At 33.9% G+C, this 26,611-nt stretch overlaps 7 protein-coding genes, 1 non-coding gene and 1 pseudogene across 11 annotated transcripts; 6 read left to right on the top strand and 3 right to left on the bottom strand.

Annotated features, from left to right (window-relative positions):
• Positions 1-587: 587 nt before the first annotated feature.
• LOC109127243 (uncharacterized) lies at positions 588-2,700 on the bottom strand. Its single transcript, XM_087476356.1, has 2 exons — positions 1,195-2,700; positions 588-958 (listed from the first exon to the last, which is right to left on the bottom strand). The coding sequence occupies exons 1-2, from the start codon at positions 2,375-2,377 to the stop codon at positions 924-926; spliced, it is 1,218 nt and encodes a 405-aa protein (XP_087332482.1). The 5' UTR covers positions 2,378-2,700; the 3' UTR covers positions 588-923.
• A 4,871-nt stretch (positions 2,701-7,571) lies between these two features.
• On the top strand, positions 7,572-9,098 carry LOC104722335 (uncharacterized). The gene is made up of 3 exons (XM_010440484.3): positions 7,572-7,743; positions 8,056-8,261; positions 8,693-9,098. Exons 2-3 carry the CDS (start codon positions 8,080-8,082, stop codon positions 8,877-8,879), a joined length of 369 nt encoding a protein of 122 aa, XP_010438786.1. The 5' UTR covers positions 7,572-7,743; positions 8,056-8,079; the 3' UTR covers positions 8,880-9,098.
• A 227-nt stretch (positions 9,099-9,325) lies between these two features.
• Positions 9,326-11,036, top strand: LOC104722333 (putative caffeoyl-CoA O-methyltransferase At4g26220). The gene is made up of 5 exons (XM_010440483.3): positions 9,326-9,506; positions 9,867-9,974; positions 10,059-10,283; positions 10,358-10,489; positions 10,577-11,036. The coding sequence occupies exons 2-5, from the start codon at positions 9,906-9,908 to the stop codon at positions 10,865-10,867; spliced, it is 717 nt and encodes a 238-aa protein (XP_010438785.1). The 5' UTR covers positions 9,326-9,506; positions 9,867-9,905; the 3' UTR covers positions 10,868-11,036.
• A 74-nt stretch (positions 11,037-11,110) lies between these two features.
• TRNAP-UGG (transfer RNA proline (anticodon UGG)) lies at positions 11,111-11,182 on the bottom strand. The gene has a single exon. It is a non-coding gene; the product is annotated as a tRNA-Pro (tRNA).
• Positions 11,183-11,922: 740 nt separating this feature from the next.
• On the top strand, positions 11,923-12,879 carry LOC104722331 (large ribosomal subunit protein eL31x). The gene is made up of 3 exons (XM_010440481.2): positions 11,923-12,103; positions 12,237-12,339; positions 12,458-12,879. The coding sequence occupies exons 2-3, from the start codon at positions 12,260-12,262 to the stop codon at positions 12,735-12,737; spliced, it is 360 nt and encodes a 119-aa protein (XP_010438783.2). The 5' UTR covers positions 11,923-12,103; positions 12,237-12,259; the 3' UTR covers positions 12,738-12,879.
• A 117-nt stretch (positions 12,880-12,996) lies between these two features.
• On the bottom strand, positions 12,997-15,303 carry LOC104722332 (uncharacterized). Of its 2 annotated transcripts, XM_087474003.1 has the most exons (8): positions 15,106-15,249; positions 14,951-15,012; positions 14,774-14,857; positions 14,510-14,570; positions 14,326-14,380; positions 13,708-13,843; positions 13,400-13,450; positions 12,997-13,293 (listed from the first exon to the last, which is right to left on the bottom strand). In XM_087474003.1, the coding sequence occupies exons 5-8, from the start codon at positions 14,360-14,362 to the stop codon at positions 13,194-13,196; spliced, it is 324 nt and encodes a 107-aa protein (XP_087330129.1). In that variant the 5' UTR covers positions 14,363-14,380; positions 14,510-14,570; positions 14,774-14,857; positions 14,951-15,012; positions 15,106-15,249; the 3' UTR covers positions 12,997-13,193. The 2 variants fall into 2 exon arrangements, with proteins under 2 accessions (XP_087330129.1, XP_010438784.1); XM_010440482.3 differs by lacking the exon at positions 14,510-14,570 and having other exon boundaries at positions 15,106-15,303.
• Positions 15,304-15,586: 283 nt separating this feature from the next.
• LOC104727736 (galactinol synthase 5 pseudogene) lies at positions 15,587-16,196 on the top strand (annotated as a pseudogene).
• Positions 16,197-18,545: 2,349 nt separating this feature from the next.
• On the top strand, positions 18,546-21,277 carry LOC104722329 (inositol oxygenase 5-like). 2 transcript variants are annotated; one of them, XM_087474004.1, is made up of 7 exons: positions 18,546-18,666; positions 19,130-19,228; positions 19,379-19,463; positions 19,583-19,728; positions 20,073-20,132; positions 20,235-20,287; positions 20,894-21,277. In XM_087474004.1, the coding sequence occupies exons 4-7, from the start codon at positions 19,605-19,607 to the stop codon at positions 20,930-20,932; spliced, it is 276 nt and encodes a 91-aa protein (XP_087330130.1). In that variant the 5' UTR covers positions 18,546-18,666; positions 19,130-19,228; positions 19,379-19,463; positions 19,583-19,604; the 3' UTR covers positions 20,933-21,277. The 2 variants fall into 2 exon arrangements, with proteins under 2 accessions (XP_087330130.1, XP_010438779.1); XM_010440477.3 differs by having other exon boundaries at positions 18,546-18,684.
• A 2,505-nt stretch (positions 21,278-23,782) lies between these two features.
• On the top strand, positions 23,783-26,527 carry LOC104722330 (inositol oxygenase 4). 2 transcript variants are annotated; one of them, XM_010440478.2, is made up of 11 exons: positions 23,783-24,058; positions 24,271-24,418; positions 24,564-24,645; positions 24,767-24,971; positions 25,160-25,219; positions 25,323-25,375; positions 25,489-25,611; positions 25,735-25,804; positions 25,899-25,977; positions 26,081-26,162; positions 26,297-26,527. In XM_010440478.2, the coding sequence occupies exons 1-11, from the start codon at positions 24,028-24,030 to the stop codon at positions 26,321-26,323; spliced, it is 960 nt and encodes a 319-aa protein (XP_010438780.2). In that variant the 5' UTR covers positions 23,783-24,027; the 3' UTR covers positions 26,324-26,527. The 2 variants fall into 2 exon arrangements, with proteins under 2 accessions (XP_010438780.2, XP_010438781.2); XM_010440479.3 differs by having other exon boundaries at positions 23,819-24,058; positions 24,274-24,418.
• The last annotated feature ends 84 nt before the right edge of the window (positions 26,528-26,611 follow it).

The raw sequence follows: 26,611 nt of genomic DNA, 5'->3' as shown, positions 1-26,611 counted from the left end.
TGTGACATGGCGGGAGAGTATGATCTTTTGAGTCTTCATGTTGAGGCACCGGTATCCGCGATGGTCTGTGGGATACCCAAGAAAGCACACAGAGTAGAGCGTGGTGAAAGCTTGTGAGATGTGGTGGTCAGTAAAAGGATGAGGAAGCATAAACAGCCAAATGTCTTGAGGTCATTGTAGCGGGGAGCCGTGTTGAACAATTTGGTGTGAGGAACCTCATTAGCAATGGCGGATGATGGTAGCAAGTTGAGAAGATGAGTTGCAGCATTAAGAGATTCAACCCAAAACGTAAGAGGCATAGAAGCTTCAAGAAGTAGCGTCCGGACCATGTTGTTGATGGTGCGAAGCATGCGTTCGGCGCGGCGATTTTGTTGTGACGTATATGGGCAAGAGAACCTGAAGGTGGTGCCGGTAGATGCCAAATAAGCTCGCATGGAGCGATTGTCATACTCTCCACCATTGTCACATTGGAGAGCTTTGATAGAACATTGAAATTGTGTCTGCACATAATTAGAAAATTGAACAAATTTGGAAAATGTATCACTTTTGCGATGAAGAGGATAAACCCAAACATAGTGAGAAAAGTGGTCAAGAAAAAGAAGATAATATTTGATTCCACTAACACTCATGACAGGAGAGGTCCAAATGTCTGAATGAATAACTTCAAAAGGATGAGAAACAATAGTTGTAGAAGAAGAAAATGGAAGTCTAGTGGGTTTACCTAATTGACATGCTTGACACAAATTCGTCAAGTCAGTCTTATTGCAAGAAATAGAAAGAGAAGAAAGAATTTGTCGAAGAATTTGGTCGTTGGGGTGACCAAGTCTGTGATGCCAAAGAGAGAAGTCGAATCAGAAACGGTGAAATCCTTCGGATGAGAAACTTGAGAAGACGGAGTGAAAGAATATAGGGGTCCTGAACTGTTACATCGGAGGAGAGGGGTCCGAGTAGGTAGATCCTTAACAGTGAAACCAAAAGGATCAAATTCAAGTGAGGAAAAATTATCAGTAACAAATTTTCTAACAGATATGAGGTTCTTGATAATGGAAGGACAAACAAGGACATTACGAAGATGAAAATTACGAGAATAAGAGGGAACAATGCCATGACTAATTGTCGTGACAGGTGCAAGTGATCCGTTTCTGACAGTTATTGAAGGTAAAGAGCTCGAATTAAACGTTGAACGAAGAGTACCTAGATTCGATGTTATGTGATTTGTAGCTCCGGAGTCCATAATCCAAGGAGAATTGTATGGGTCTACAAGTGACATGGTGTTGAAAGCATGAGTGATGTTGGTGGGAAGGAACGAAGAGGACGATGAAGATGGAACAACATGGAGCAGATGAGCTTCGTGATTTGGCCGTGAAGGAGCAGGTCCAAGAAGACTTGGTTGTAAAGCATTGTTGTTATGGGCCTGAACTTGTTGATGTGAGCCCATATAGTGGTTAGGGTTAGAGTACAACATCGTGGTTGGAGGGAAATACGACGATGGCCAAGGGGAACCTCCAATCTGCCATGGCGGAGAGTAGTACAAAGGTGGCCAGTTGGTGTCGGATCGACCACGTCCCCGGTTGTTTCTGCCGCCGTGACCACGCCTGCGGCCTCGATTGTTATAGCCGGTGTTGTTGGAGCCGTAGCCGCCGTAGCCGGTGTTGTTGGAACCGAAGTTGGTGTTGGAGCTGGGTGGGTGATGTTGATGTTGTTGATCAGAGGTCGTGAGGAGAGACGGTGCGGAGGCATTGTTGTTGGTGACGAGCGTGGAGGGAGTCTGTTTGGAGAGCCGCTTTTCTTCCATGGTTAAGATTGAGCGAGCCTCAAGAAAGGTGGGGAATGGTGATTTGTGTTTGATAACATTGATAATGTTATCTAACTTGTCAGACAGACCGTTGAGAAGATGCAGAACCAGAGCTTGGTCGGAGACAGGGGAGTGAAGATTAGCAAGGAGATCGGAGATCGTTTTAAGTTTCTGACAATAGGTGTGAACGGTGAGATCGCTGATGACGATGGTACGAAGCTTGTTTTTAAGTTCGAGTGCACGAGCCTCTTTGTTGTCTCGGAACAGACCTTCAATGGAGAGCCACAACTCGCGAGCAGAGGCCTTTGTTTTGAGCACCGTGTCAAGGATAGACTCAAATATGGTACCATATATCCACATCTTAACCAATCCATCATGTTCTTTCCATGTTCTAGCAGTTTCCGGAGTTGAAGAAGATGTGCCGTCAAGGTGACCAAGAACGCCAAAACACGTGCAGTGGGTTTCAAAGAGTTCTCGCCAAGCTTGATAGTTAAGTTTGGTCATGTCAAGGGTAATAGGGATGTATGCTTTGATTTGAGAGATGGAGAATGATTTTTTGTTAGAAGGGACTGGGGTTGTCATGTCGACAGGTGAGAGGTAAGAGAAGAGAAGAGTAAAACTAAGAAATTAGAGAGGAACAGAGCGGAGAGGATCGATAGCTGTTAGCTTGGTGGCTAATAGAAAGCGTCTGATACCATGTAGAAAGGAAAACTCCGTAGAGATTATTGTATTCATGACTAAGGTATATATAGTACAATGGTTGGACCTATCTAAACATAAGAGATATACATTCTAGAGATACAAGTATATCCGATAAAGATTTATGTGTATCCGTATCTAATATAGAGAACCACAGCTTTAAGCCATCAGCATAGTGATTATCTCCCAAGTCTCTCACATAGAAGAATTCACTAATCGCATGAATTGTGATATCTAAAACAAATAACTCTAATGAACTACATTATATATGCTCACAAATTTGAATTTCGACGTTGAAATGAGAACAAGTAGTGGTCTTTGACCAGAAAGGATGTATAGTTTTCTTAAATACAACGACTTACAAGCTTAAATATGGGATTTGTCAGTTTATTATTTTCATGAAATAAATATCAAAATAGTTGGTTTATTCCTAGCTGACGTCCCCAAGTTATTTCATTTCTTGGCCAAGACGAGGTCGTTTACCACTTGGTTGAATAAAAACAAATGAAATTAAGTGCAAAGACATTGGTCTCTATTAAAGGAATATAAATAATGCAAATTGTTGTTACATGCATGTATTTATTTACATAGATACTTATATTTTCCAAAAAGAAGTGTGTAAATTACATTATTGTATTCTGAATGAGTTCATCTATAAATTTAATGACAGGGAATGGTAGCTTTGTTGCACACAAAAAATAAGAAAAAGGCATGGTATTGATAGAGTATATAGTATAGAGGTTGCATACAACAGAATACAGAAATATAGGCATGCATTTCTTACATCATGCACCAAGCGAAAACTAAAAGAATCATAATGATTCAAAACTGAAAATTGCTTTAGATAAATCATATATATATATATATATATATATAAGGTCATTTCCATTGGGAGAACATTTTTGGGTGTTTTTAGAGTAAAAATATTATAAAAATAATGTAAAATCATTAGTTTAGATCTTTTGTTAAGAAGTTGGATATTGGGAGAACATGTTTAAGATCATAAGATTTAATAATATAATAATCTTAAACATATTACAATTTTAAAAACTTTAAAAAATAACATTTAAATTGCAAACTTAAAAGACTTATACTAAAATTCAAAATACAATACCAAATTTTATGAAACAAAAAAATATTAAAGATATACATTAAAAAAATAAACAAAACTTCCTCCAAACAAATAAATATTTTCTCCTTTACAAAAAATTGTATTCATTCACGAGTTGCCACGTCACCCAAGAACTGGCCCAAAATCAGTTCTACATCAAGAACCAACAACATGTTCTTCACCCATTGTTCTCTATATTTTTCACCCATTGTTCTCTATATTTTTTATTTTAAAAAGGCTTAGAACAGGTAAGGTGTTCTTCCAACGCATATGGCCTAAGTAAAACTCTAAATTTACGATTAATAGATGTTTTATACTGCACCAAATTTTCCATATGTATGTGTGTATATACTTTGACCTATATTAGATTTACTATATAGCTTTTATGTTATGAGTTATGACTAATCATTTTCGTTATGTCATGCAGAAATAACAAACATATATTACATACTTTGACTTATACAAGGTATATATATTATATTAATGTTATAATACTTCCACTTACAGCTAATTAGGAGAAGTGTTTGATTTGACTAGTCATTCTAAAAGAAAACCTTCTTAATTAAGCTTATTAAAATGAGTGTCGAAAGCGTCAAAGAAATGTTAAGAATTTAAGACTAGTGCACTTTGCATGCATAGTCCTTTTTAAATTAATCACCGATTTGACACTTAGTCTCTTCAATTTGCATCGTTAGTTAGGGCATCACTAATGGGAGAATTTTTTTTTGTGTTCTTAGATTAAATATATAATAAAAATAATGTTAGATCAGTTGTTAAGATTATAGATAAAAAAAATGGGAGAACTAATTATAGTGTTCTTAAAATAAAGATATAGTGAAATAATATTCATAAATATTTTACAAATTATAAAAACTTATAAAATAACATTTAAATTGCTTACTTATATAAAAGCAATTGTATACTTATAAATTAATATAATATTCATGAACATTTTACAAATTGGGAAAACTTATAAAATAACATTTAAATTGCTTACTTATATAAAAGCAATTGTATACTTATAAATTAATATAATATTCTTAAACATATTACAATTATAAAAACTTATAAATTAACATTTAAATTGCTTACTTATATAAAAGCAATTGTATACTTATAAATTAATATAATATTCTTAAACATATTACAATTATAAAAACTTATAAATTAACATTTAAATTGTTTACTTATATAAAAGCAATTGTATACTTATAAATTAATATAATATTCTTAAACATATTACAGTTATAAAAACTTATAAATTAACATTTAAATTGCATACTTATATAAAAGCAATTATATACTTATAAATTAATATAATATTCTTAAACATATTACAATTATAAAAACTTATAAATTAACATTTAAATTGCATACTTATATAAAAGCAATTATATACTTATAAATTAATATAATATTCTTAAACATATTACAATTATAAAAACTTATAAATTAACATTTAAATTGCATACTTATATAAATGAAATATTTTTTTTTTTCCAAAAAATCTCGTCCAATCACATGAAGAACTGGGCTTAAGTCAGTTCTACATAAAGAACTAAAAAAAGTGTTTTAAGCTATTATTCATTATTTTTATAATTTTTTTGGGCTTAGAACACCGTTGGTGTTTTCATAGCGTTATGACTTAAAAGTTAGTCTCCTCAATTTGCATGTTTCGTCATGTCTTTGTAATACACTTGACTTTATACATACTCATGTCTCTATCTACGTGTCTAATACTATAATTTCTTATACTCGAAATTGTGGGTCAAAATAACTTTACCTTCCCCTTGTTACCCCTTTTATACTTTTGACTTTATGTTCGTGTATATCATAATGTACATATATTTATGATATTTGTTGCTCGTAATGGTCAAAAGTTTCGATATTTATAATTGTAGTTTTGTGACAAATGGTACCAAAACATGTGTGACAAGTGCGAGGATTGACTTATCAAACTTCCCCTATAAGAAAATTTCCGCGAGACAATTTATTTTTCATATTTTCTTTTTATCTTTGTCAACAACAACATGCAACACCATATAATTACACACACACATATATATATATATATATATATATTTATGCAATGTAAGTTTATAGAGTAACATATAGGATCGTTTTATTCATGTCCAATGCGAATTCTGATCTTTTTTTTTCTTTTTTTTTGTCAAATATGCGAATTCTGATCTATACCCACGAAAATGACAAAAAAAAAAAAAAAAAAAAAAAAAAAAAAAAAAAAAAACAATCGAACCCACGACCTCTTTTCAGAATTTGTAAGGCCATTTCTCTTTTGCGTTAATTTATTTTTAGTATTCTAATTTACAAATGTTTTTGATAAGGTCTATAGAATGAAGAAAGTTTATTCTACCCTTATGAATTCTGATAGTACATTTCAGAAATCGATCTTACCGATGATACACATTCCAATCTCGCATCCACACGTGTGTCGTGGTCGTTAGGATTTTCCAACTCAATACTACTTTTTAAGGGTCGAAGGTCAAAGTGAACAGCTGGAAGAATCTTAGCCGTCAGATCAGTCCCCACCTCACACGCGGATCACGCTGACAGGCTGGTTCCAAAAAATCATTGGCAACGTCCCCCGTGTGAACTAATCATCAACGTCGTCACTAATTTTACTACCACTACATTGGTGTTGGTCTCGTCTTCGTGTCGTATTACGAGCTGTTTCGTGGAGTATATCCATGGACTTATCTTTACAACAACCCGAAACCTATAAATCTTAATTGTAAAAAGGAATACACATTTTATACGTACGTATGGACCCAAATGTGGTTTGGTTAAAAGTTTTTGTATGATTGTATCAGTACTTTTAGTTACCAGATTTTGAATGGGAACTTCTTTATTGCTTAAATGCTAGTTCCATAATTTATATCATCCACAAACTATGTTAATACTAATAGTATGGATAAGTGATATATCATTTCTATTGGACTTTTTTTTTAGTACAAGTAGTATATATAGAATGTTACTGTATATTTTCTCATTACTTAATTAGTAACTTAGTTTTCTGATTGGTAATACTTGTGGTTCGTAGTAACTAGCATCCTCGTCGAGTCGTCGTATCACAACTTAATTATAATCTGTATGTGTACGTGTTCGAGTTATAGACGGCAGAAAAAAAAACAAGACAAGTTGGCTATAAATAAATTTTAGATTGTAATTTGTAAATTTTGTTTACATTATATTGTCATGTGTATTATTGCATACGATTATTTCTATTCAGATGATTTTATTAAGACGAAGAAAGAAGATAAATATAAGTGGTCCAAAGTATTATTTGATGCCAATCTAGTCAGATTAATTATGCAAGTACACCTAATCATTAAGCAAAAATGCGATCCAATGACTGACTAACATATTTGATTAGCGTGTTTAATGAAGATATATTATGGTTTTGGGTGAGAGATATTATGTTGTTACTCACTTTGTACATATACTGCTTGTAGTATTATTATTTTATCTTTTCTTGAATTTATTGAATATTATACGCATGGTCGTCTTATTACTCGTTTTTTTTTTTGGATTGGCAAATAATATACCATTTGAGATACATTTATATGTTTGAGACCTCACGTCAGCTCAAATACGATGTTAGTGTTATTATTGTTTAATTGTTTCGTATTAATTGGTGTAAAAGAAAATATTGAAAACGTTCAACTTATTTTTATAGGAATATCCGGTAATCCTGACCTTAGCCAGAGTCGCTGAGTAGCATTTACAAATTACACGTACACAATGTTAAACATTTACAAAAATATAAAACGTAATGCTTCTAGTCTTCTACCACATAATTTTCACTACAAATTACAATCAAATTATAACATTTTTTTTTTAAAAAAAGAATAAAAATGGTATTTTGCTGGTGAAACAAACTTGTCCATATTTCTTAGCTTAATTGGCCCCGCTTCTTAAGTGTCATCACCGGCCTATTAAGAGTTTCTGAAGGCCCATATAAGGCCCATAATTTATCATCGGAGAAAGAAGCGAGAGCGAGCGAGAGAGAGAGAGAGGTAACAAAACAAAACCCCAAAACTCTGTTGATCGATCCCACTGCGGTAAACGGGTGAGACACCAGTTCTACAATCTCCGTCGCCGGTAAACATCAGCAAAGGTGAGCGACCTCTAAATTACTTTTTTTTTTGTTTTTTTTTTCTGATTTGAAGCTTCATCTCTTCTTTTTCCACTTTTCCCTGTTTTGGGAATTTGAGTGCTACTAGATCTGCACATTCGTGTCGGTTTACTATCATGCAGGATTAGATTGAGTGTGGAACAATGAATGATTTATAAATGATCTTAAACTTTTGATGATTAGGGTTTTGTTTTGGTGATTCTAGTTTGATTTTGGAATTGGGTTTAATAATAACTGTATCCATTAGCTCCTCTTTTGAATTATAATCTAAAACTCGTGTTTTTATGGGTTTAGGAAAGAGTTTTGTTTTTTTGAGAGATGGCATCCAAGTTGCTACAACTGAAATCCAAGGCTTGTGAAGCATCCAAGTTTGTGTCCAAGCATGGCACAACTTACTACAAACAGTTGCTTGAGAAGAACAAGATGTATATCCAGGAGCCAGCCACTGTTGAGAAATGTAATGAGTTGTCTAAGCAGCTTCTCTACACTCGTCTTGCTAGGTTTCTCTCTTTTCTCACCTTTGCTCTCTTATCTAAGTAGTACAATCAATGTGCGTGGTAGTGTGATTTCTAGCAGAGACTGCAGAGTAGACTTTGGTGTGTTGTTGTTGTTCTGCTGTAAAAGCTATATCTTGGCTTAGTTTTCAGCTTATTTTCCATGGTTGGTTTGGTTGTAGCTCGTTCTCTATTAGGTTTAGGACTTAAGGGATGGTTTGCTTAGATATCAAAGGATGATGGAACTATACATTCTAGGCCTGAACCATGAATACATCGCATGCCAATCGATGGTCTCTGCTTTGCTGCATCTTAATTAGATCCCAAACGTTTACCTGCTTTTATAAAGTGTGTTGGTGTATATTTTCTTATCAGAATATGTTATTCACAACTACATTGTTGCTATGACTGACTTATTTAATTTAATTGGATTGCAGCATTCCTGGGCGTACGGAGTCATTTTGGAAGGAAGTCGATCACGTGAAGGGCTTGTGGAAGAATCGGGAGGATTTGAAGGTCGAAGATGCTGGAATTGCAGCACTATTTGGTCTGGAATGCTTTGCTTGGTACTGTGCAGGAGAGATCGTAGGAAGGGGCTTCACTTTCACAGGCTACTACCCTTGAAGAAACAAAGCAACCCTCCCATAAACAAACATGCCTTTAAGAAAGAAAAAAAAATCATTGAATGCCTAAACTATCTCACGGCTTGACATTAGCAGCAGAGTTAATTTCTTTTTTCTCAGGATAATTAATACACAAAAAAGTTTTGAAGCTGATGCATCATCATCACTCAAGGTAGCTTTAATAATATCAGTCGACTAACCATGTTGGCTTTTGGTGTTTGTTTTTCAGTTTTAAAATTATGTGAATGCCCATTTTTTTTCTTGCTCACATTAAAGAAACCAGAAAACAAGATCATCAAAAGCATAGTGCTTTGGAATATTTAGTGGTTGTATCATCGAACCGTTATTTCGAAATGGGTTTGGACCGTTTGGTAAGATGTCTCCTTCGTGAAACATCAGCACTCACTAACCTTACCAGAGAAGTATAAAACGGCATCATGCACGGATCCTTGTTGTTAATCACATAAAAGGAAAAGAATCAAAATATTGACAGTTGTCGTATAATATACGAGCAAATTTGCAACGTCTTCCGTCTGTCATTATTTTTTTGTTTGCAATTTCCTATAAAAGCAAGCCTTGTAAGGTGTTAGAAGCATCACTCAAAATTGTAGCGGAAGATCGGAAACGGGTACGCTCTCTATCTCTCTACTCATTATAACTCTATAAGTCTTCTTTATGTATCATTAAGAAGTCAACGATCTGCTAAATCAATTGGTTTTTGAAGTAGTTTAGTTCTAAGAACCAAGCAACTGGATTTGATAACATCTGATCAAATCCACTTATCTTAATAAAAGATCCCTCTGGCTCTGTGCTTTCACCTCTATCTCTCTGCTTAGATGCTTTTCCTTCAAAACTAGAAAGATCGCCAATTTCAGAAGAAAGATTTTAAATTTCACAAACCCTGAATCAATCATAAAGAACCCTTGTTCTCTGCATAATGTCTTAAGTCATGGCTTGGTTATTAATTTATACCTTAATCCTTGAGCAGATACTTGAGTGTGTTTTGGGAAGAAGACTGTGATTTACAATGGCTAAAGATGAAGCCAAGGCATCAGATTATTCTAAGGGATTGCTGAAGAGTGAAGAGCTCTACAAAGTGTGTTCCCCTACTCATTCATTTTTCACATTTCTTCATTTGACTTTCCATTTATCTGATTCCTGTCTTTGAACAATGTTACAGTATATACTAGAGACCAGTGTGTACCCACGCGAGCCAGAGCCTCTCAAGGAGCTTAGGAACATTACTCATAACCACCCTCGAGCTGGTATGGCTACTGCACCGGATGCTGGCCAGTTGATGGAGATGCTGCTGAATCTAGTAAATGCAAAAAAGACTATTGAGGTTGGGGTTTTCACTGGATACTCTCTTCTCCTCACTGCTCTTACGTTACCAGAAGATGGCAAGGTATGTGCATATATCTATCATAAGCTCTTCCGTTGTTCCGATTCTGCAACTGATTTGGTACACGAGCTCTGCAGGTTATAGCCATTGACGTGAACAGAGACTCGTATGAGATAGGATTGCCAGTTATAAAGAAAGCTGGTGTTGAACACAAAATTGATTTCAGAGAGTCTGAAGCTCTTCCAGCTCTTGACGAGCTTTTAAACGATGTAAGACTTCATACTTCTTTGTCTTTCTCGAGAAAAACAAGAATTAGTATGTAATACTCTGAGGTGGTCTTTGTGTTTTTGATGCAGAAAGGGAACGAGGGTGGATTTGATTTCGCATTTGTGGATGCAGACAAGGTGAATTATTCGAACTACCATGAGAGGCTTATGAGGCTGATCAAGGTTGGTGGGATAATAGTGTATGACAACACTCTCTGGGGAGGATCAGTTGCTGAACCGGAGTCTGACACACCCGAGTGGAGGAGAGAAGTGAAGAACGCAACCCTTGAGCTGAACAAGAAACTCTCGGCTGATCAGCGTGTGCAGATCTCGCATGCTGCACTTGGAGATGGGATCACTATTTGCAGGAGATTATATTGAGAGCTATTGTGATGCTAGAGTGTGGTTCTTTGTGATCTTTGGGGTACTGTGTTTTGTGAAACCTTTTTATATTGAGAGCTATTGTGATGGTAGAGTGTTGTTCTTTGTGATGTTTTGGATTTCTCAACTTTCAAGACTCAAGAGTAGATAAAAAAGTACCAAGAAGAAACTTGTGAGTCTTTGGCAAAACTCGAAATTCTGAAAGTTGCAATGAAGATTATATAAAAAAATTAAACATGTAAAGGGGCGTTCCGAGAATCGAACTCGGGACCTCTCGCACCCAAAGCGAGAATCATACCACTAGACCAAACGCCCACTTTGTTACAAACCTTGTTAGAGTTTATTCTACCGACAACAAAGAATTCAGTATTTGCCTCCGCGGTGAAATGTCAAAAGACAATAGTTCATCCAAGGTTAAAACAAAAGTTTAAAATTCTAAAAATTAGTTGAAAATCGTCGGACGTTTATCTTACGATATAATAAATGTTTTTTTTGGAGTTCAGAAACTAGGCGTGGACATAAAAACCATACCCGAATATCCAATTTAGAATCCGACCCGAAAAACCGGGTACAGATTGGGTATGAGTTTGCCTATAAAACCCTGTCGAGTTCTATTTTCTAATACCCGTGGATTCGGGTTAGGATCGGTTAATATCCGATACCCGTTTGGGTACCCATTAAACCCGAACATATAAACATATTTATAATACTTATCATTAATATAATGCAATTACCCCAAAATTATGATTATAATTTTGAATATTTCATTTAGTTTTATACCTAAATATCAAAAATAATCGAAATATCTAAAATATTTTGTTATGTAAATCAAAATTTAACTAAATTTATTTAAATTTAATTATATTTTTTCGGGTACCCGGTAGTTCGGGTACTAATCGGGTTTTAAAATTTGTAACCCAAACCGATCCGAACCCGATAGTACCCAAACCGAACCGAACCCATATATCTAAAAATACCCAGTAGGTTCTATTTTTCTAAATTCTTTTACCTGAACCCGAATGGGTAATATCCGAATCCGAACGGATTACCCGAATGCCCAATCCCATCAGAAACTGTCAGTTGGGGCATACGAAAACAGGTCTAGTAAAGTAAAAAGCCCATAAAATGGACTAGGGTTAGTTCTTCATCCTATAGTTTATAGAGCGCCGCATATAAGCATCCACACTCCTCCGCCACCACCGGCTCTGTATTATCGGCGTTCCTAGATAGACGAAGGTATACTCTTCTCTCTCTGTACCTTAATATCTGTTTTAAAATTCGTGCCAATGGATTTTTTTCAAGTAAAGTGAGCTATTCAGTTCAGTATTAGATATCGGAACTAAACAGACTTGAGTTTTGATATTCGCAGGAACATATTATAGAGACATAAAAATGTCGGAGAAGAAGGGAAGGAAAGAGGAGGTGGTGACCAGAGAGTACACCATCAACCTTCACAGACGCCTTCATAGCTCGTAACTCCCAGACCAATCTCACTTTTTGCTCTTTTGCTTCAAAAATTCGATAGCAGTTGGAATTGTCTGATATCATGAGTTGAAATTGAACATTGCCTTGATTCGTGTTCTAAAACAGTACCTTTAAGAAGAAGGCTCCAAATGCTATCAAGGAGATAAGGAAGTTTGCAGAGAAGGCAATGGGGACTAAGGATGTGAGAGTGGATGTCAAGTTGAACAAGCAGATTTGGAGCAAAGGTATCAGAGGTCCACCTAGGAGGATCAGAGTCCGAGTTGCTCGTAAGAGAAATGATGACGAAGATGCTAAGGAAGAGTTCTTCTCTCTTGTCACGGTTGCTGAAATCCCTGCTGAAGGACTCTCTGGTCTTGGCACTAAGGTCATTGAAGAAGAGGATTGAACTATCTTGTAATCTCCCTATCAGATTTTATTTCTTTTCAATTTTGGTTTTTTCGAATCAGTTATGGAAGAGAACGTTTATCTATCTTCTTGAATCCTTGTCCACCATATCTCATGAAATGTGAGCAAGACATAATTTTACTCTTGTGCGTGACAACTTCGCATAGTAGTAAATGCTAATGCTCAGATGTGATCATTATCGAAGTGATCACATCATGAGAGTATCTATACCTGTAAATCTGCGTCATGATTTGCCTATGTGACCTGGAATCTGCTTTTAGTTAATCATGAGTTCTCTTCTATACAAAATGAATCTTATAGCTGTTCATGCAGAACTTGAAAGTCTCGATTCTATTTACAGCAAAAGAAAAAAGCTCTTCAGGGGATGATAGAGTTAAAACTTGCACACTGGCTATCACAGAGTTACTCTGAAGAGTATTGGGATGGCATTTGATCTCTACCTTGATTTATATGCGTACATATAGTTCCTTAGTTTTTTCACTTCTTCAGATGATTCCTCCAGTAGATGGTCCACGTATAGACAAGTTCCAGCTCCGCTGCGATTTCATAGTACAGTGAGTTGAACAGAGGTTAGTGTCACATACATTTGGTATTATGTTATATATATACACAAGGTTGTATCTAAGTGAGAGATGTGCATACCAAAGAGGTCCAAACGGAAGCCATATAGCATCCCACCGGAACTTTGGAAGCCTAGAACACAAGTGAGAACAGATCAGCACAATCATACATAGAGCATAAGTATCCCTATTTTTGATCTACCATAAATGCTAACAAAAAGATTAATGGTACTAAAAATTGCATTATTATCTATGAACCAGCATCTCTGGAGTACATTGAGACTGAATGTATTTTAGCTTCTCTTAGTAGTAGACTTGTAGTAATTCTGAAGGTTTGTTAAGTGTACAGTGATATCCGAAGTAATGAATTGTATACTCTCTAGTGTGTACCTCAGCAAGTAGTAAAGCCAAAAGCTGGTCAATGCAGATCCAACAACACATGAGTACCAGAACCATCGTCTATGATCATTCTTCTTATCTCGTAGCCCGACAATGGAGAGACAGCACGCCATGATAGCGATCCACTCTGATCCAACAATCCAATGACAGAAATGTTATTGTTGTAAGAGTCAAACATGCTAAAACTTAAAGAAAGATAACTGAAGATCAAGCAGCAAAGTCTTCCCGTGGATTTAAGGTTTCAGTATGGCCATGAATGGGTTCTTATAATTATAGTAGCAGAGAATGAGGAAGGATTTTTATGCCTAAGGTCAAAAACACTCATAATGCAGTCAATCTTTCTCGTTCTACACTATTCCACCAATAGATATGCTCTCTTATGAAAAGTGATACTCGGAAATTACAGCCAGAGACCGACCATGCGAAAGTAAGCATTAGATTAATATGCATCTAACAACTAACATTACTCCTTATTTCCCATATTGGTACCAGCGATTTACACAGAAACTTCTACACAAGCTCGGTATTGGCTGTATCACAATATCGAATGACGAGTCAAATCTAGTAAACCATGGTTACAGAGTAAAAACACATAGATGAAAGACAAACCAGCTAAAATGACCATCCATGACTTGAGATCTTCCATGAAGTAGGCGTGATACCGCTGCACAGAAATAATTGGCATAATGTAAGAAGAACTCATGCTTGTACAATATCTTATTATATAAAGAGGCATTTGTTTAACTCCATACATAGAATTAGTGTATCATACACAGAATGTGACTGTACTCACTCAGGTAGTTATATTAGCTCTCCATAGTCAGGCAATAAATTCAAAACTCTAAATCCAACACCTATCATAGAAACAATACTCACTTTCAACTGAACTCTTAAGTTTTAATTCAAATCCGTAATTATAAGATCAAAGGTTTCGCTGCAACTGAAGACAAGTGATCTGATCTGAATTTTACCTATGGATTCAATTCAATAGAAAGACCACTGGAAAAACAAGAGGACGAAACAAGGCCACACACACTTAAGGGAGAGTTGATCATACCAATTCCCATGGTGAAACGAACTGCTGGAAGATGGAGTAGAAAAGGAAAGCTCCATAACAGATCAGAAGAACCACGAACACACTCTACGCAAAAGAAAAAAACAAATACAAACTTCTTTTAGAACCAGAAAACTCCTCAAATTTTCCTAGAAATTAAATAATGTTCTCCGATCTTACCCTCCACTGCCGACTTTGCTGAGCATGAGCTTCCTCGAGCGACCTAACAAACTCCTCTTGCTCTGTAAAACGAAGATGTCAACGAGAAAGAGTTACTACGAGCTCGCTTTTACGAATCTGCCGAAAAAAATTCATAAGGATGAGAGAAAAAAAACCTTGCGTATCGATAGGCCGAGAATCGACGTCGTCAGAAGTAGGAAGGACGAACTTATCATCATCTTCTTCGCGACGAGTTCTCCGCCATTTTCTCGCTAGCTTCTTCATCTGATTTTTTCTTTCTTCAGATTGCAAACAAACTCAGAATTTTAGTAGAGGGGAGTCTCCTCCAAAGCCGCCATTCCAACGAGAGTTTCTCTAGTCAAAAAAAGCCTTTTAAGTCACGGTCTATTTAAAAGCCCAGCCCATCTTACTATATACGCCGGTCCATTGCTTGACCCCCAAAGGCGATACATCCTTTACGCCTAAAATAAAGCAATTAATAAATAGTTGCCATAAACTGTCGGCTCAACCAGAACAAGTTTATACACAAACAGACTAGAAAATATTCGTAACGAATAATTCGATAACGCAATATATGCCATATATACATCAAACATTTAGTACACCGATTTGAATACAGATGCGCAAACATATATGATGGTTTTTGAACCAAATCTCCTTACTTACAAGGATCTCCTTCGTGTTGTTCAAATCACGACTCCAACTCTTTTTGCCGAACAGGTGCAATTTTTGTTTTTCATTATTTGAGTTTTTTTTCTCTATCATACGATTCTAATATTAATGTTTGTTTTTGATAGGATTTTCTGAATATGTACTTCAGAGACATTTACAAACCAATCCCCTCGACCTACAACCTTGTATTGGCTATGCTTTGGCGTCATCCTGAACATGTTGACCTTGACCAAATCAGTGTTGTTCATTACTGTGCTAATGTACGTTTTATTTTGTTTATTTTATTTTATTCTCTAGGTACTTAATTATATGTAAGGATTTACTAAAGTTTTATATTTCTAATCAATATTTATAGGGTTCAAAGCCTTGGAAATACAATGAGGCTGAAGAGCATATGGATCGAGAAGACATACAAATGTTGGTGAAAAAATGGTGGGAGATTTACGAGGATTCGAGTTTAGACAACAAATACTTCGTTGAGACTGACTCTAAGCAGAATCCGATCACTGCACCCTTGGCTTCCAAAGAATATGTTGGTGTTGTTCTTACCAACCTTGCCCCTTCCGCCGCATAACCTAATCGTTTTATGTGGACGCTATATCTATGCAACATTTTTTTTTTTGTTTTCTTTTTGGTTTTAATAAAAGGTCTAGCTATATATATTAATTTTATCATAATTATATATAGCAACCTCGTTTGGGATTTTATGTTTTACTTGTGAGATTATAGAGTGTGGTTGGTGTTGTTTGTCAATGTCGACCTTGACCACCGTATCTCTGTTTTATAATCAAATAATAAGAATGCAATTTAGCTTTAATTCTCCTCGGTCGTTTTCTTTTTCTCTTTGCATCTATAATTCGGAAAGTAACATTTTTATACATCAATGGTAGTTTGATACGTACGTATATGCTTATTTTTAGCGGTAATTTATTTTTATACATCACGCGTGATAATGTTGCAACTTATATTTGCTTTGAAAAGACTTTCTTGAAATTAGTATAGAAGTTAGGGAGATAATATTTTAACTGAACAATTTCCCAAAGACATTTTATTTATATTAGCTTCCATATAAGTTGGAAATTTTCGATTATGAATACTATCCGATACCTACCAATATGGTAAGGAAAATAAATTACTTAGATATTATATTTTTCTGTATATACTAAGGATCCGTAAAATATATTTTGAGTCCCTTATACCTCGCCAATTTCCAGTTTTGGATACTAAATAGAACTAATATTAGTGTGATTTCCAAACTTGCCATTTTACTCAAGTCTTTTTAGAAGTGTAGTCCATATTGTGTTATACGCCTCCGGTCCATTATTTCTTGAGCCCACAAATCAACATTACATTATGCCTAAGATAAAAGATTAGATTAGATTAGATTAAAATAAAAACAAAGAGATCACATGTCAACAACACTAAACAAGAATATCAAACAATTAAACGATGATGAAAGATCAAAATATTGGACTAAAAAGAAACATTGATAGCGATCAAAACACGATGCATGCAAGAGTCTGGTTAAACAAAATCACATAGCTCGATGAATCACTAAACATTGTTTTATGCATGTCCACATCGCTTCACATAATTTTCAATTAAAAATAAAATAAAATAAAAAATAAAATGATGACTAAGCTATTCCTATTTTAGCCAAGCCATAAAGAAGAGGGAAACTTTGGATTGATTATATATGCATGTTTCATTCGCACATAATGTGTTGTCTCATATCCAATAATTGTACCTGTAGCATATTAATAAAAGGAAAATACACAAACATTTATATTTCATCCTTTTCTTTTATTCTCTACTACACCACACACTAAGTAACATTTTTATACATCAATGGTAATTTGATACGTGATAATGTTGCAACTTATGCTTTGAAAAGACTCTTTTAAAATTTATGCGGATTTTAGTATAGAAGATAGGGAGATTATAACTGAAAACAATTTCCCAAGTACATTTTAATTATTTTAGTTTCCATATAAGTTGGAAATTTTTTATTCCCAAGTACATTTTAATTATTTTAGTTTCCATATGTCAAATAGTGTGAACCTTCTCTTGAATTTATTTATTATTTCATATCAATCTATGTAATTGCAACTCAATTAATCATTACGTTCCAAGCTCATTGTTTATATAGGTTATTAAAATTAACAACAACAAAAAGCATAAAGTATGTAGTAAATCGTTTTGAAGTACAGTAATTAAGTTAGTGATTTTGGATGACAAACAAAAAAATAAACTCTCGTTTTGGTTAGTGCTCATATATCCATGCATTTTTTTTTTGTCAAACATATATCCATGCATATGCTTCAATAATTTTAAGTTTTTTGACAGTTTAATTGGGATATTTTTAAGTGTTGAATTTCACATAAGTATGATGACACTTAACATGGTTTTCAATAATATATATAAAAAAGAGATGACTAAGATATTCTTGTTATAGCCAATGCATTGGGAAGAGAAAGTGCAGCTTCCATTTATTCTATATACATGCTTTCCGACACAGTGTGTCATTGAGCTTGAATGACTTTGTCTGATATCCAATTATTGTATCCGATCCCTATAAATAAAAAGGAGTATATATATATATACAAAAACTGTGGTTTTGGTTAGTGCATGGAGTTTTAGGGCAACAAAAACTGTAGCAAGATTAATCCGTTTTAGTGCTTATATGACAAATGTTTTTTTTCATTGGATGCTGAACATAGGATCCTTTTGGAGGGGAACATGTTTGCAGCGATTTACATTATTATTACATATTAGCGATTCACGTGAATTTGTAAAGTACTATTCACGCGTGTAAAGTAATATACACACAACTATAGGCCATATATGTACTATTCACGTGTGTATTCATTTTTTTATTTTATTAGTCGATCCCCTATATATGGAGGAAGTTACAAGTCAAAACACAAACAGCTGAAACAATGGAGAGGCGAGAGAGAGAGATAGAGGAGTTAAAAAAAAAAAAAAAAAAAAAAAAAAGAAGAAGACAGAGAGATTCGCTAAGTAGAGATGGTGTAAAAAGGAAGGTGAGTATGCGTAGAAAGGTATGATGAGATGAGAGGGTTCTCGACTTTTCTCTTTACACCATAATCTACTTAGCTAGTCTCTGACTGTCTAAAAATAATTTTGCCTCGACTTCACCACACGCTAATGAAATTTTGTTTGTTTTGTATGCAAATCCGTAGAATTAAGATAACATATAATTAGAGAGGCCACGTGTAATCCTAGCTTTGTTTTTTGACTTCTACAAGCTAACACTTTTTCATAACTCATGCATATTAAAGACAAAACTCCAATTAATCATTATATATTGTTTGACATGTTTTTTCTTTGTTGCACGTATAATTTAATATATGTAGAATTTTCAACTGATTTACAAAATTCTCAGTTATTAAATTATCTGGCGAATTCTGACGTTTACTATCAATTTTGTTAGTTAACATGTCCTAACATTTTGCCGTTTACTAACATTTGTTTAAAATTAATTAGACGGAGGCTTTTCAATATGTCGAAGTCGTCAAAGATAGCTACCGAAGGTGATGAAGCCTTTTTGGCATCTGAGATGAACGCATTTGGCCGTCAATTCAGGTTTCTTTTTTTACCTTCCCACTTATCTATATCTTAAATTTTAATAGGAATATTTATATTAATTAAAATCGTGTTCTTTTGTTTTTGGTTGGCTGGATCTTAGACCAATTGACTTGATCAATAACGTGAAAATTGTTAATTTGGTCGCAGGGACTACGATGCTGCAGAGAGTGAGAGGTAGAAGGGCGTCCAAGAGTTTTATAGATTACAACACATTAACCAAACTGTCGACTTTGTAAGATTCTTAAAAAAACTCATTAGGATTTACGTGTTTACTTAGTCATCTAATCAAAACTTATGTGATCCACGTATAGAATATGTGTATGTGTTATAATCTATTGTGTTATTTTTCAGGTGACAAAGATGAGGGCTGAATATGGACGAGAGCGATCCAGATCTTCTTAACGAGCCTCAGATTCAGCACTTGCTTCAATCTGCCGAAGCCATCCGCAAGGATTACCCTAATGAGGATTGGCTTCATCTAACCGCTCTAATCCATGGTAAATTTGTTATTATACTAATAGTACTCCTTTATTTATTTATTTATCAGAACAATATGGGTATATGCTCTGTATCAAGGTTAGCTAGATTTTTATTTAGATACCGGAATCGGATCTTCTTTGGTTTATAAAAAAAAAAAAGTCTTTTGATGAAGTTTAATTGGTTATTTTCTATCTTCTCTATCATCTAGTCATGTCATGTACAATAATTCACTTTTGACGCTTTCTTATCCATTTTTCTGTGATGGTTTCGGTTTGATTCCCGATTGATGAATTAGATTATACAGTACAACTAGTTGTGTATCAGAATTAATCACACATTAAATAAGTTATTGGATTTTCAGATCTTGGGAAGGTTATGACTCTTCCACAGTTCGGTGGACTTCCTCAATGGGCTGTTGTTGGTAACTAAATATATATATTTTCATTAACATTTTAATTAGTGATGTGAGTTATATATGTATGGGTGAAACTAATTGTTTATTTTCTCTCGCAAAATTTTGCAGGTGACACGTTCCCTGTTGGGTGTGCGTTTGATGAATCTAACGTACACCACAAGGTAAATATTTTAATAGAATTTATGATTTTTTAATAAAAATTATACCAAAGCACGAGTTTATATGTACATAAGGGGAGGTATTGATTTAGGATTTAGAAAGAATTTTAATGACTTTATGTTCTTGCTGATTGTTAGAATCATAGAAAATTGAAAGTTAAAAATGAAGGATTCTGAGAGATTGTTTAGGAAGTTTTTTAAAATCTTGATGATTTGTTTTTTCTAATCTTGTAAAATCTTTCTATTTGATGAAAGAGTTTTTATGACTTTTGTTATTAAGGAAATGATATAAAATCTTAAACCAATAACATAAAATTTGAATTCATTAACAATCCAAGATTCTTTTGTTTTACTTGAATAACATAAAACTTTTAATGACTTTATAAAACTCTTAATCCAATAACACTAGATTTATCAAGATTTTAGATAATTTTTTACAAATCCACAACCAATAACACCAAATTTTTAAAGAGTTTTTAAAAGTCTTGATTAAATAACAACATATTTTACCTAACTTTTAAAGTCATTAAAATTCTTTCTAAATCTTAAATCTTAATCTTTCTAAGTCTGAAATTATACGTACACTTTGTCTTTCTTTTCTGGTGGCAGTATTTTATGGAAAATCCTGATTTTTACAACAAAGACTAAAAATGAACATTGATAGCGATCAAAACACGAATAGAGAAAGCTGTGAGGAGAGGGAGAGTGGACCAAACATCCTGGAGGTTGTGGGAACAGCTGGCGAGCCATGCCATGGTTGTGAAAAGAATGAATGAGAAAAGAATGAACGTAAAATGATGAGAAAGAGGATGTAGGAATTATCTTAATCATCTGATGGTTTGAGAATTATATTGTCGTAGTTAGGCGAGAAATACATGTTTCTTCTGAGAAGTTTATTTTTCTGAAGGATTTTAAAGATACGCTCTGCGGAAAAATATGTAACAAAGTTGTAGCAACAAATATATATGATATGGGAAATAAACTTTAGAGTCATAGACGAGAGAGAAGTCGAGCGCGTGATACTCACTCGCGGCGATTTTTTTCTCCCAAAAACTTCTTTCTTCTGATCACAACCACTTGCACCGACGGCGGGTCCTTTATTAATTCCGGTGATGATGAGGACCCTACGGCTCATGGCGCTTCATCCGCGACTCCGCATCTTCTCGGCGACACCATGGAAACAAGATCAAGGGGGCAGTGGAAGGGAGAAGTATCTGCGAAATTCCACTGGTAAGAGCTCTATCGGCGGAATAGCGACGCAGAGTGGGAGAAGGAGATTCACGGCGAGGAACGGGTGAGGAAGACAATTAGATCTGGGATCGGAGATTCTGGAGGTTTCGCCGGATCGGTCTCGATAGGAGAGGTAGACTCCGATCCGGCGAGGCTAAGCTACCGTCGAAGGTCTCTTTATCTACTCCCTACTGTCTTTCTCCCTCACGACTGAGCAAGAACTCTCCTCGACGACGACGAGCTCGATTCTCTTCCTCCTCCTAAACGCGACTCTACGGTGGCGGGATGGAAATGGATCTTGGATCACCATCTCCGTTCGGCTAACGTCGTCCAGGCTTACCGGAGGTCCTGATCCGGTAAGCATCCGCAGCTCTGTTGGACGGCGGCTACAACGTGTTCTACGTTTGTAGATTAGGGTTTTCAGCATTCGGTTTGGTTCGATTTATAAACCCAGTCGATTTTGTATTTCATTGGTTTAGTTCGGTTTGATGTAACGGATCGGGCCCTTAGGAGATTTTGTATAGACTTATATCCAGAAATAGCATATTGGGCATATATTTTTAATAGAATACCCTTTAACAAAAAATATATATATATATATGATATGACTTCCAAAAGCAATGGTTCAGACGAGCAAACTAATTGTAGAGACGAGAAAAACCAGTGAATATATACTTTACTTTTGATTGAAAAAGGTGAAATTACTTCCAACATATCGTACCTATTTATGTCTCTCTTTTTACAACAAAAAAGAATATATAACAATGGGGGAGATGTGTTTTCAATTCTAAGACACAAACTTTGTAACTAAGATTTGGAAAAATGCTTCAGCTGCAAAGATTTTAATATTCTTTTTATTATCCTATTGTTGATTCAATGTTTTTTTTTTTTTTTTTTTTTTTTTTTTTTTTTCATAAAATTTCTCTGCTACTATTTCATTGCAAACAATTTGCAATAAGCAATTTCCATTTTTTATAAATTTATCTTTTTGATCATTTTGGTTGTTGTATCTATGTGTTTTATTCTCTAGAATAATGATTTAAAATTTGTTTTATGTGAATATCTTTCAAAATTGATTATTTGACTAAGATTAGACAAACATATATTCATATAACTTATTAACATTGTTCTTTTATTGTCATTAAATCGATTTTTCGTATTTACAAAAAAATTATTATTTGATTAATTTGGCTATTAATGTTAGGCATTATTTCTGAATTTCATATATAGTTAAATGATTAAAAAATAAAGTTTTCACTTGAAATGTAAATTAACAAAAACATTTATATTGCATCTTTTGTTTTCTTCTCTCATATAAAAGATACCACATATTAAGAGAAGTTATAAAATATATATTGCAACAACTAGAGACTAGAGTGAGAGAGAGAGAGGATCGCTAGGAAAATTTAGCTAGAGAAGGTGAAAGAGTGTAATAGAAGACCGATCATCAAGAAGAAAGGTACGATGAACATGTTCACGACTAACACGCAAATGAAATTATGCTTATTTGTTTATAATAGTTTTTGCTTAAATTTTTTTTATTATTTTAGTTTAACAAATTATATTAGTTATTACATGAGATATTTTAGCTTAAAAAGTAAATAGTTGATGTGTGCGATATATTAACATTTAATGTGTGGAAAAATATTGGTAGCCTAATCAAAGAAACGTACTATTTGAATTACATGTCGTTGAAGATTGTGACTAGATATTTTGTCATGCATGTGTGTAAAAGCAAATCGGTATGATTCAGATAACATATAAAATATAAGCCACGCAATGCTGAGTCAAAACCTATATTTATTTTAAGAACATTTTGACTTGTACAACAAAACTACAATAAAGTAATTAACACTTTTTCTCTACTTTTTGAGGGACAACTCATTGTTAATTGTTATTGTTATACACTTTTTAAGGACAACTCATTGTCATTGTTGTAATTTTTAGCATTTTTCCCCTTTTTGCATGTAAATTAGAAAATCTGTTTAAAAAAAAAAAAAAAAAAATCTAGTTAAACGTTTATTTAGTGGAAAATTTCAGATCAAAACGAAAATTCGATCAAATATAAACAAGAATAGAAATGACCAAATCTTATCTAATAGGTCAAAAATAGCAAAAAAAATTACACCAAAAAAATCAAATCATGACTGACATTAGTTTCCTTTATCCTAAACTTAAATTCGAAAATACTAAAAAAAAAAAAAACAAGAAAGTCGTTTCTGGTTTTGGATAAATATAAAAGCAATTGTTTTTGGAAAGAAAAAATACATAATTCGTCAACAAGGACTTATATTTTCTCCAAATATTAAGGAAAGGAATTGTCTCCTAAGCCTTATCCACTACTATATATAAATACCGTAACGTCATCATCGCAGAAGTATATATATATATAATCTAAAAAGCAAAACGAGTTATTTCATTTCCTATCTCAATTAATTCCTAAATCATCGTAATTAACCAGTATTCTCTTTCTTTTCGTTTCTTCTCTTTTTTAAAAAATCTGTTCTTAGAAGATGACAATCTCTGTTGAGAACCCGATTTTTGGTAAGAATTTATTCCCACAATATTCTCAATAAAAACTATGGGATTACAGTATATTGGATTTAACAAAAAAAAAAAAAACGTAATTATCAAGATATTATTTTCCAGCTAAATCAACGATTTTCTAGGAAAACCATTATGAAAAAATAATTATGAATCTTTTTTGTATCTTCATTTCTAAATTCTGACAAGTTTTTTTTGTTTTCTTTTCAAAGTAGAGAAGGTTTCTGCATTCGAGAGGAAGAGTGAGGACAAGACAGGAGACTTGAAATTGGACGGAGGAGTTTTGATACCAAACATGGCCACCAAAGACGACGAAGCCTTTTTGGCACCTGACATGAATGCATTTGGCCGTCAGTTCAGGTTTCTTTTTCTTCTACGTATCTTTATATCCTAGTAGTAATATTTAAATTTAATTATTTCGAGTTTTCTCTTCTTTTTTTTTGTTGGCCGGATCTTATAGATCTTGACTTTATCAATAACGCTTACGTTGGTATTTTGGTCGCAGGGACTTCGATGCTGAGAGTGAGAGGCAGAAGAGGGTTGAAGAGTTTTATAGATTACAACACATTAACCAAACTGTCGACTTTGTAAGATTCTTAAAACCTCATTCGCGGGTTTATGCGTTTACTTAGTCATCTAATCAAAACTGATGTGATCCAAGTAAAGAATATGTGCATGTGTTATAATTTAGTATTGTGTATTTTTCAGGTGACAAAGATGAGGGCGGAATATGGTAAATTAGATAAGAAGGTGATGAGCATTTGGGAATGCTGTGAGCTTCTCAACGAGGTCGTGGACGAGAGTGATCCAGATCTTGACGAGCCTCAGATTCAGCACTTGCTTCAATCTGCTGAAGCCATCCGCAAGGATTACCCTAATGAGGATTGGCTTCATCTAACCGCTCTTATCCATGGTAATTTTGTTGTAACTTCTTACCAATATATAGTCATTTTTATTAATGAATTAATCTGGTTTTTTGTCAAGATTTTTTGCATTATGACATTAAAAAAATAAATGAATATGATATCTAGAAAACTAGAATGTAGATCGAAATCGGATCAGATTATGGGAAACTTATATATGGATTTATGAATTTTTCAGATCTTGGGAAGGTTATTACTCTTCCACAATTCGGAGGACTTCCTCAATGGGCTGTTGTTGGTAATTCACTTTAAAATTTTGTGATTATTTTTTTTACAATTCAGGTTATAATTTTATATGTGAAACTAATTATTGTTATTTTTCTCTCACAAAAAACTTGCAGGTGACACATTCCCTGTTGGGTGTGCGTTTGATGAATCTAACGTACACCACAAGGTAAATAATCAATACATTCTAATACATTCTAATAACTGCTCAACTTTCAAATTTTGGTAAAATAATTGTACTCAAAATGAATTAGCTGACTTAAACAATTTCTCTTTGTGCAGTACTTTATGGAAAACCAAGATTTTCACAACAAAGCCTACAACACTAAAAATGGGATTTACTCTCAAAGATGTGGACTGAACAATGTCATGATGTCATGGGGCCATGACGACTACATGTACCTGGTAATTATGTGATTATTTTACTTTATATTGTATAGAATAATGACTTTTTTTAGAAATTTTGATCAATGTTGATTAGTGTAAAGGGAAAAATGATTTTCTATTTTTATATTAATATTTTCGTAGGTAGCTAAAGAAAACGGAAGTACATTGCCGTCCGCAGGACAGTTTATTATACGATACCATTCCTTTTATCGTAAGCACTTCAACAAAAAATATGATTTTATTAACATTTAAATTTATAAATAAGAATAAATCTTTATTTGAATTAATTTATTAACTAATTGCAGCATTGCACACGGCTGGAGAATACACCCATCTTATGAACGAGGAAGACAAGGAGAACCTCAAGTGGCTACACGTTTTCAAGTAATTAAGTTTTTTTGATGATTAAACATATTATCAAGTGATTTCATTATTTCTCCTAATATAATCTCTAAATTGCTATCTATATTAATTATTGTTATTACAGCAAGTACGACTTATACAGTAAGAGCAAAGTGCACATTGATGTGGAGAAGGTTAAGCCCTACTACATGTCTCTTATCAAGAAAGTGAGTATTATATTCATGTTCTGTACAAAAAAATATTAATATGAGAATAAATAGTATATAAATATATATATATACACATATATGTTTATGAAATTTGCAACTTATGATCCTTTCTTCTGTTTTTCGTTTTACAGTATTTTCCGGAGAACTTGAGATGGTGAAAAAAAATTCCCATGCATGGATGATTTGTCGTTTGATTAATTCATTTATAAATATTTACACATTGTTGAGTTAATGTGAATCTATGGTAATTGTATTAATATTATATGCTCTTATGTTAATTATATTATTATCACAATCATCCCTCCTCTTTAATGCTAAAGAGTATGTGTATACGCTTTAATAATATAAGATCTTATATATAATCGAAAGTGTACAACTTGGTTAACGAGAGTAAATCCATGCTTAATACTTGTTGTAAAATAAACTGTAAAATGTACAATTTATCT

Source organism: Camelina sativa, chromosome 11 (assembly GCF_030686135.1).
Source record: "Camelina sativa cultivar CO46 ecotype springtype chromosome 11, ASM3068613v1".
Classification (NCBI taxonomy): Eukaryota; Viridiplantae; Streptophyta; class Magnoliopsida; order Brassicales; family Brassicaceae; genus Camelina; species Camelina sativa.
Note: the sequence above shows the minus strand (reverse complement) of the source record. Positions and strands in the feature narration are given on the sequence as shown.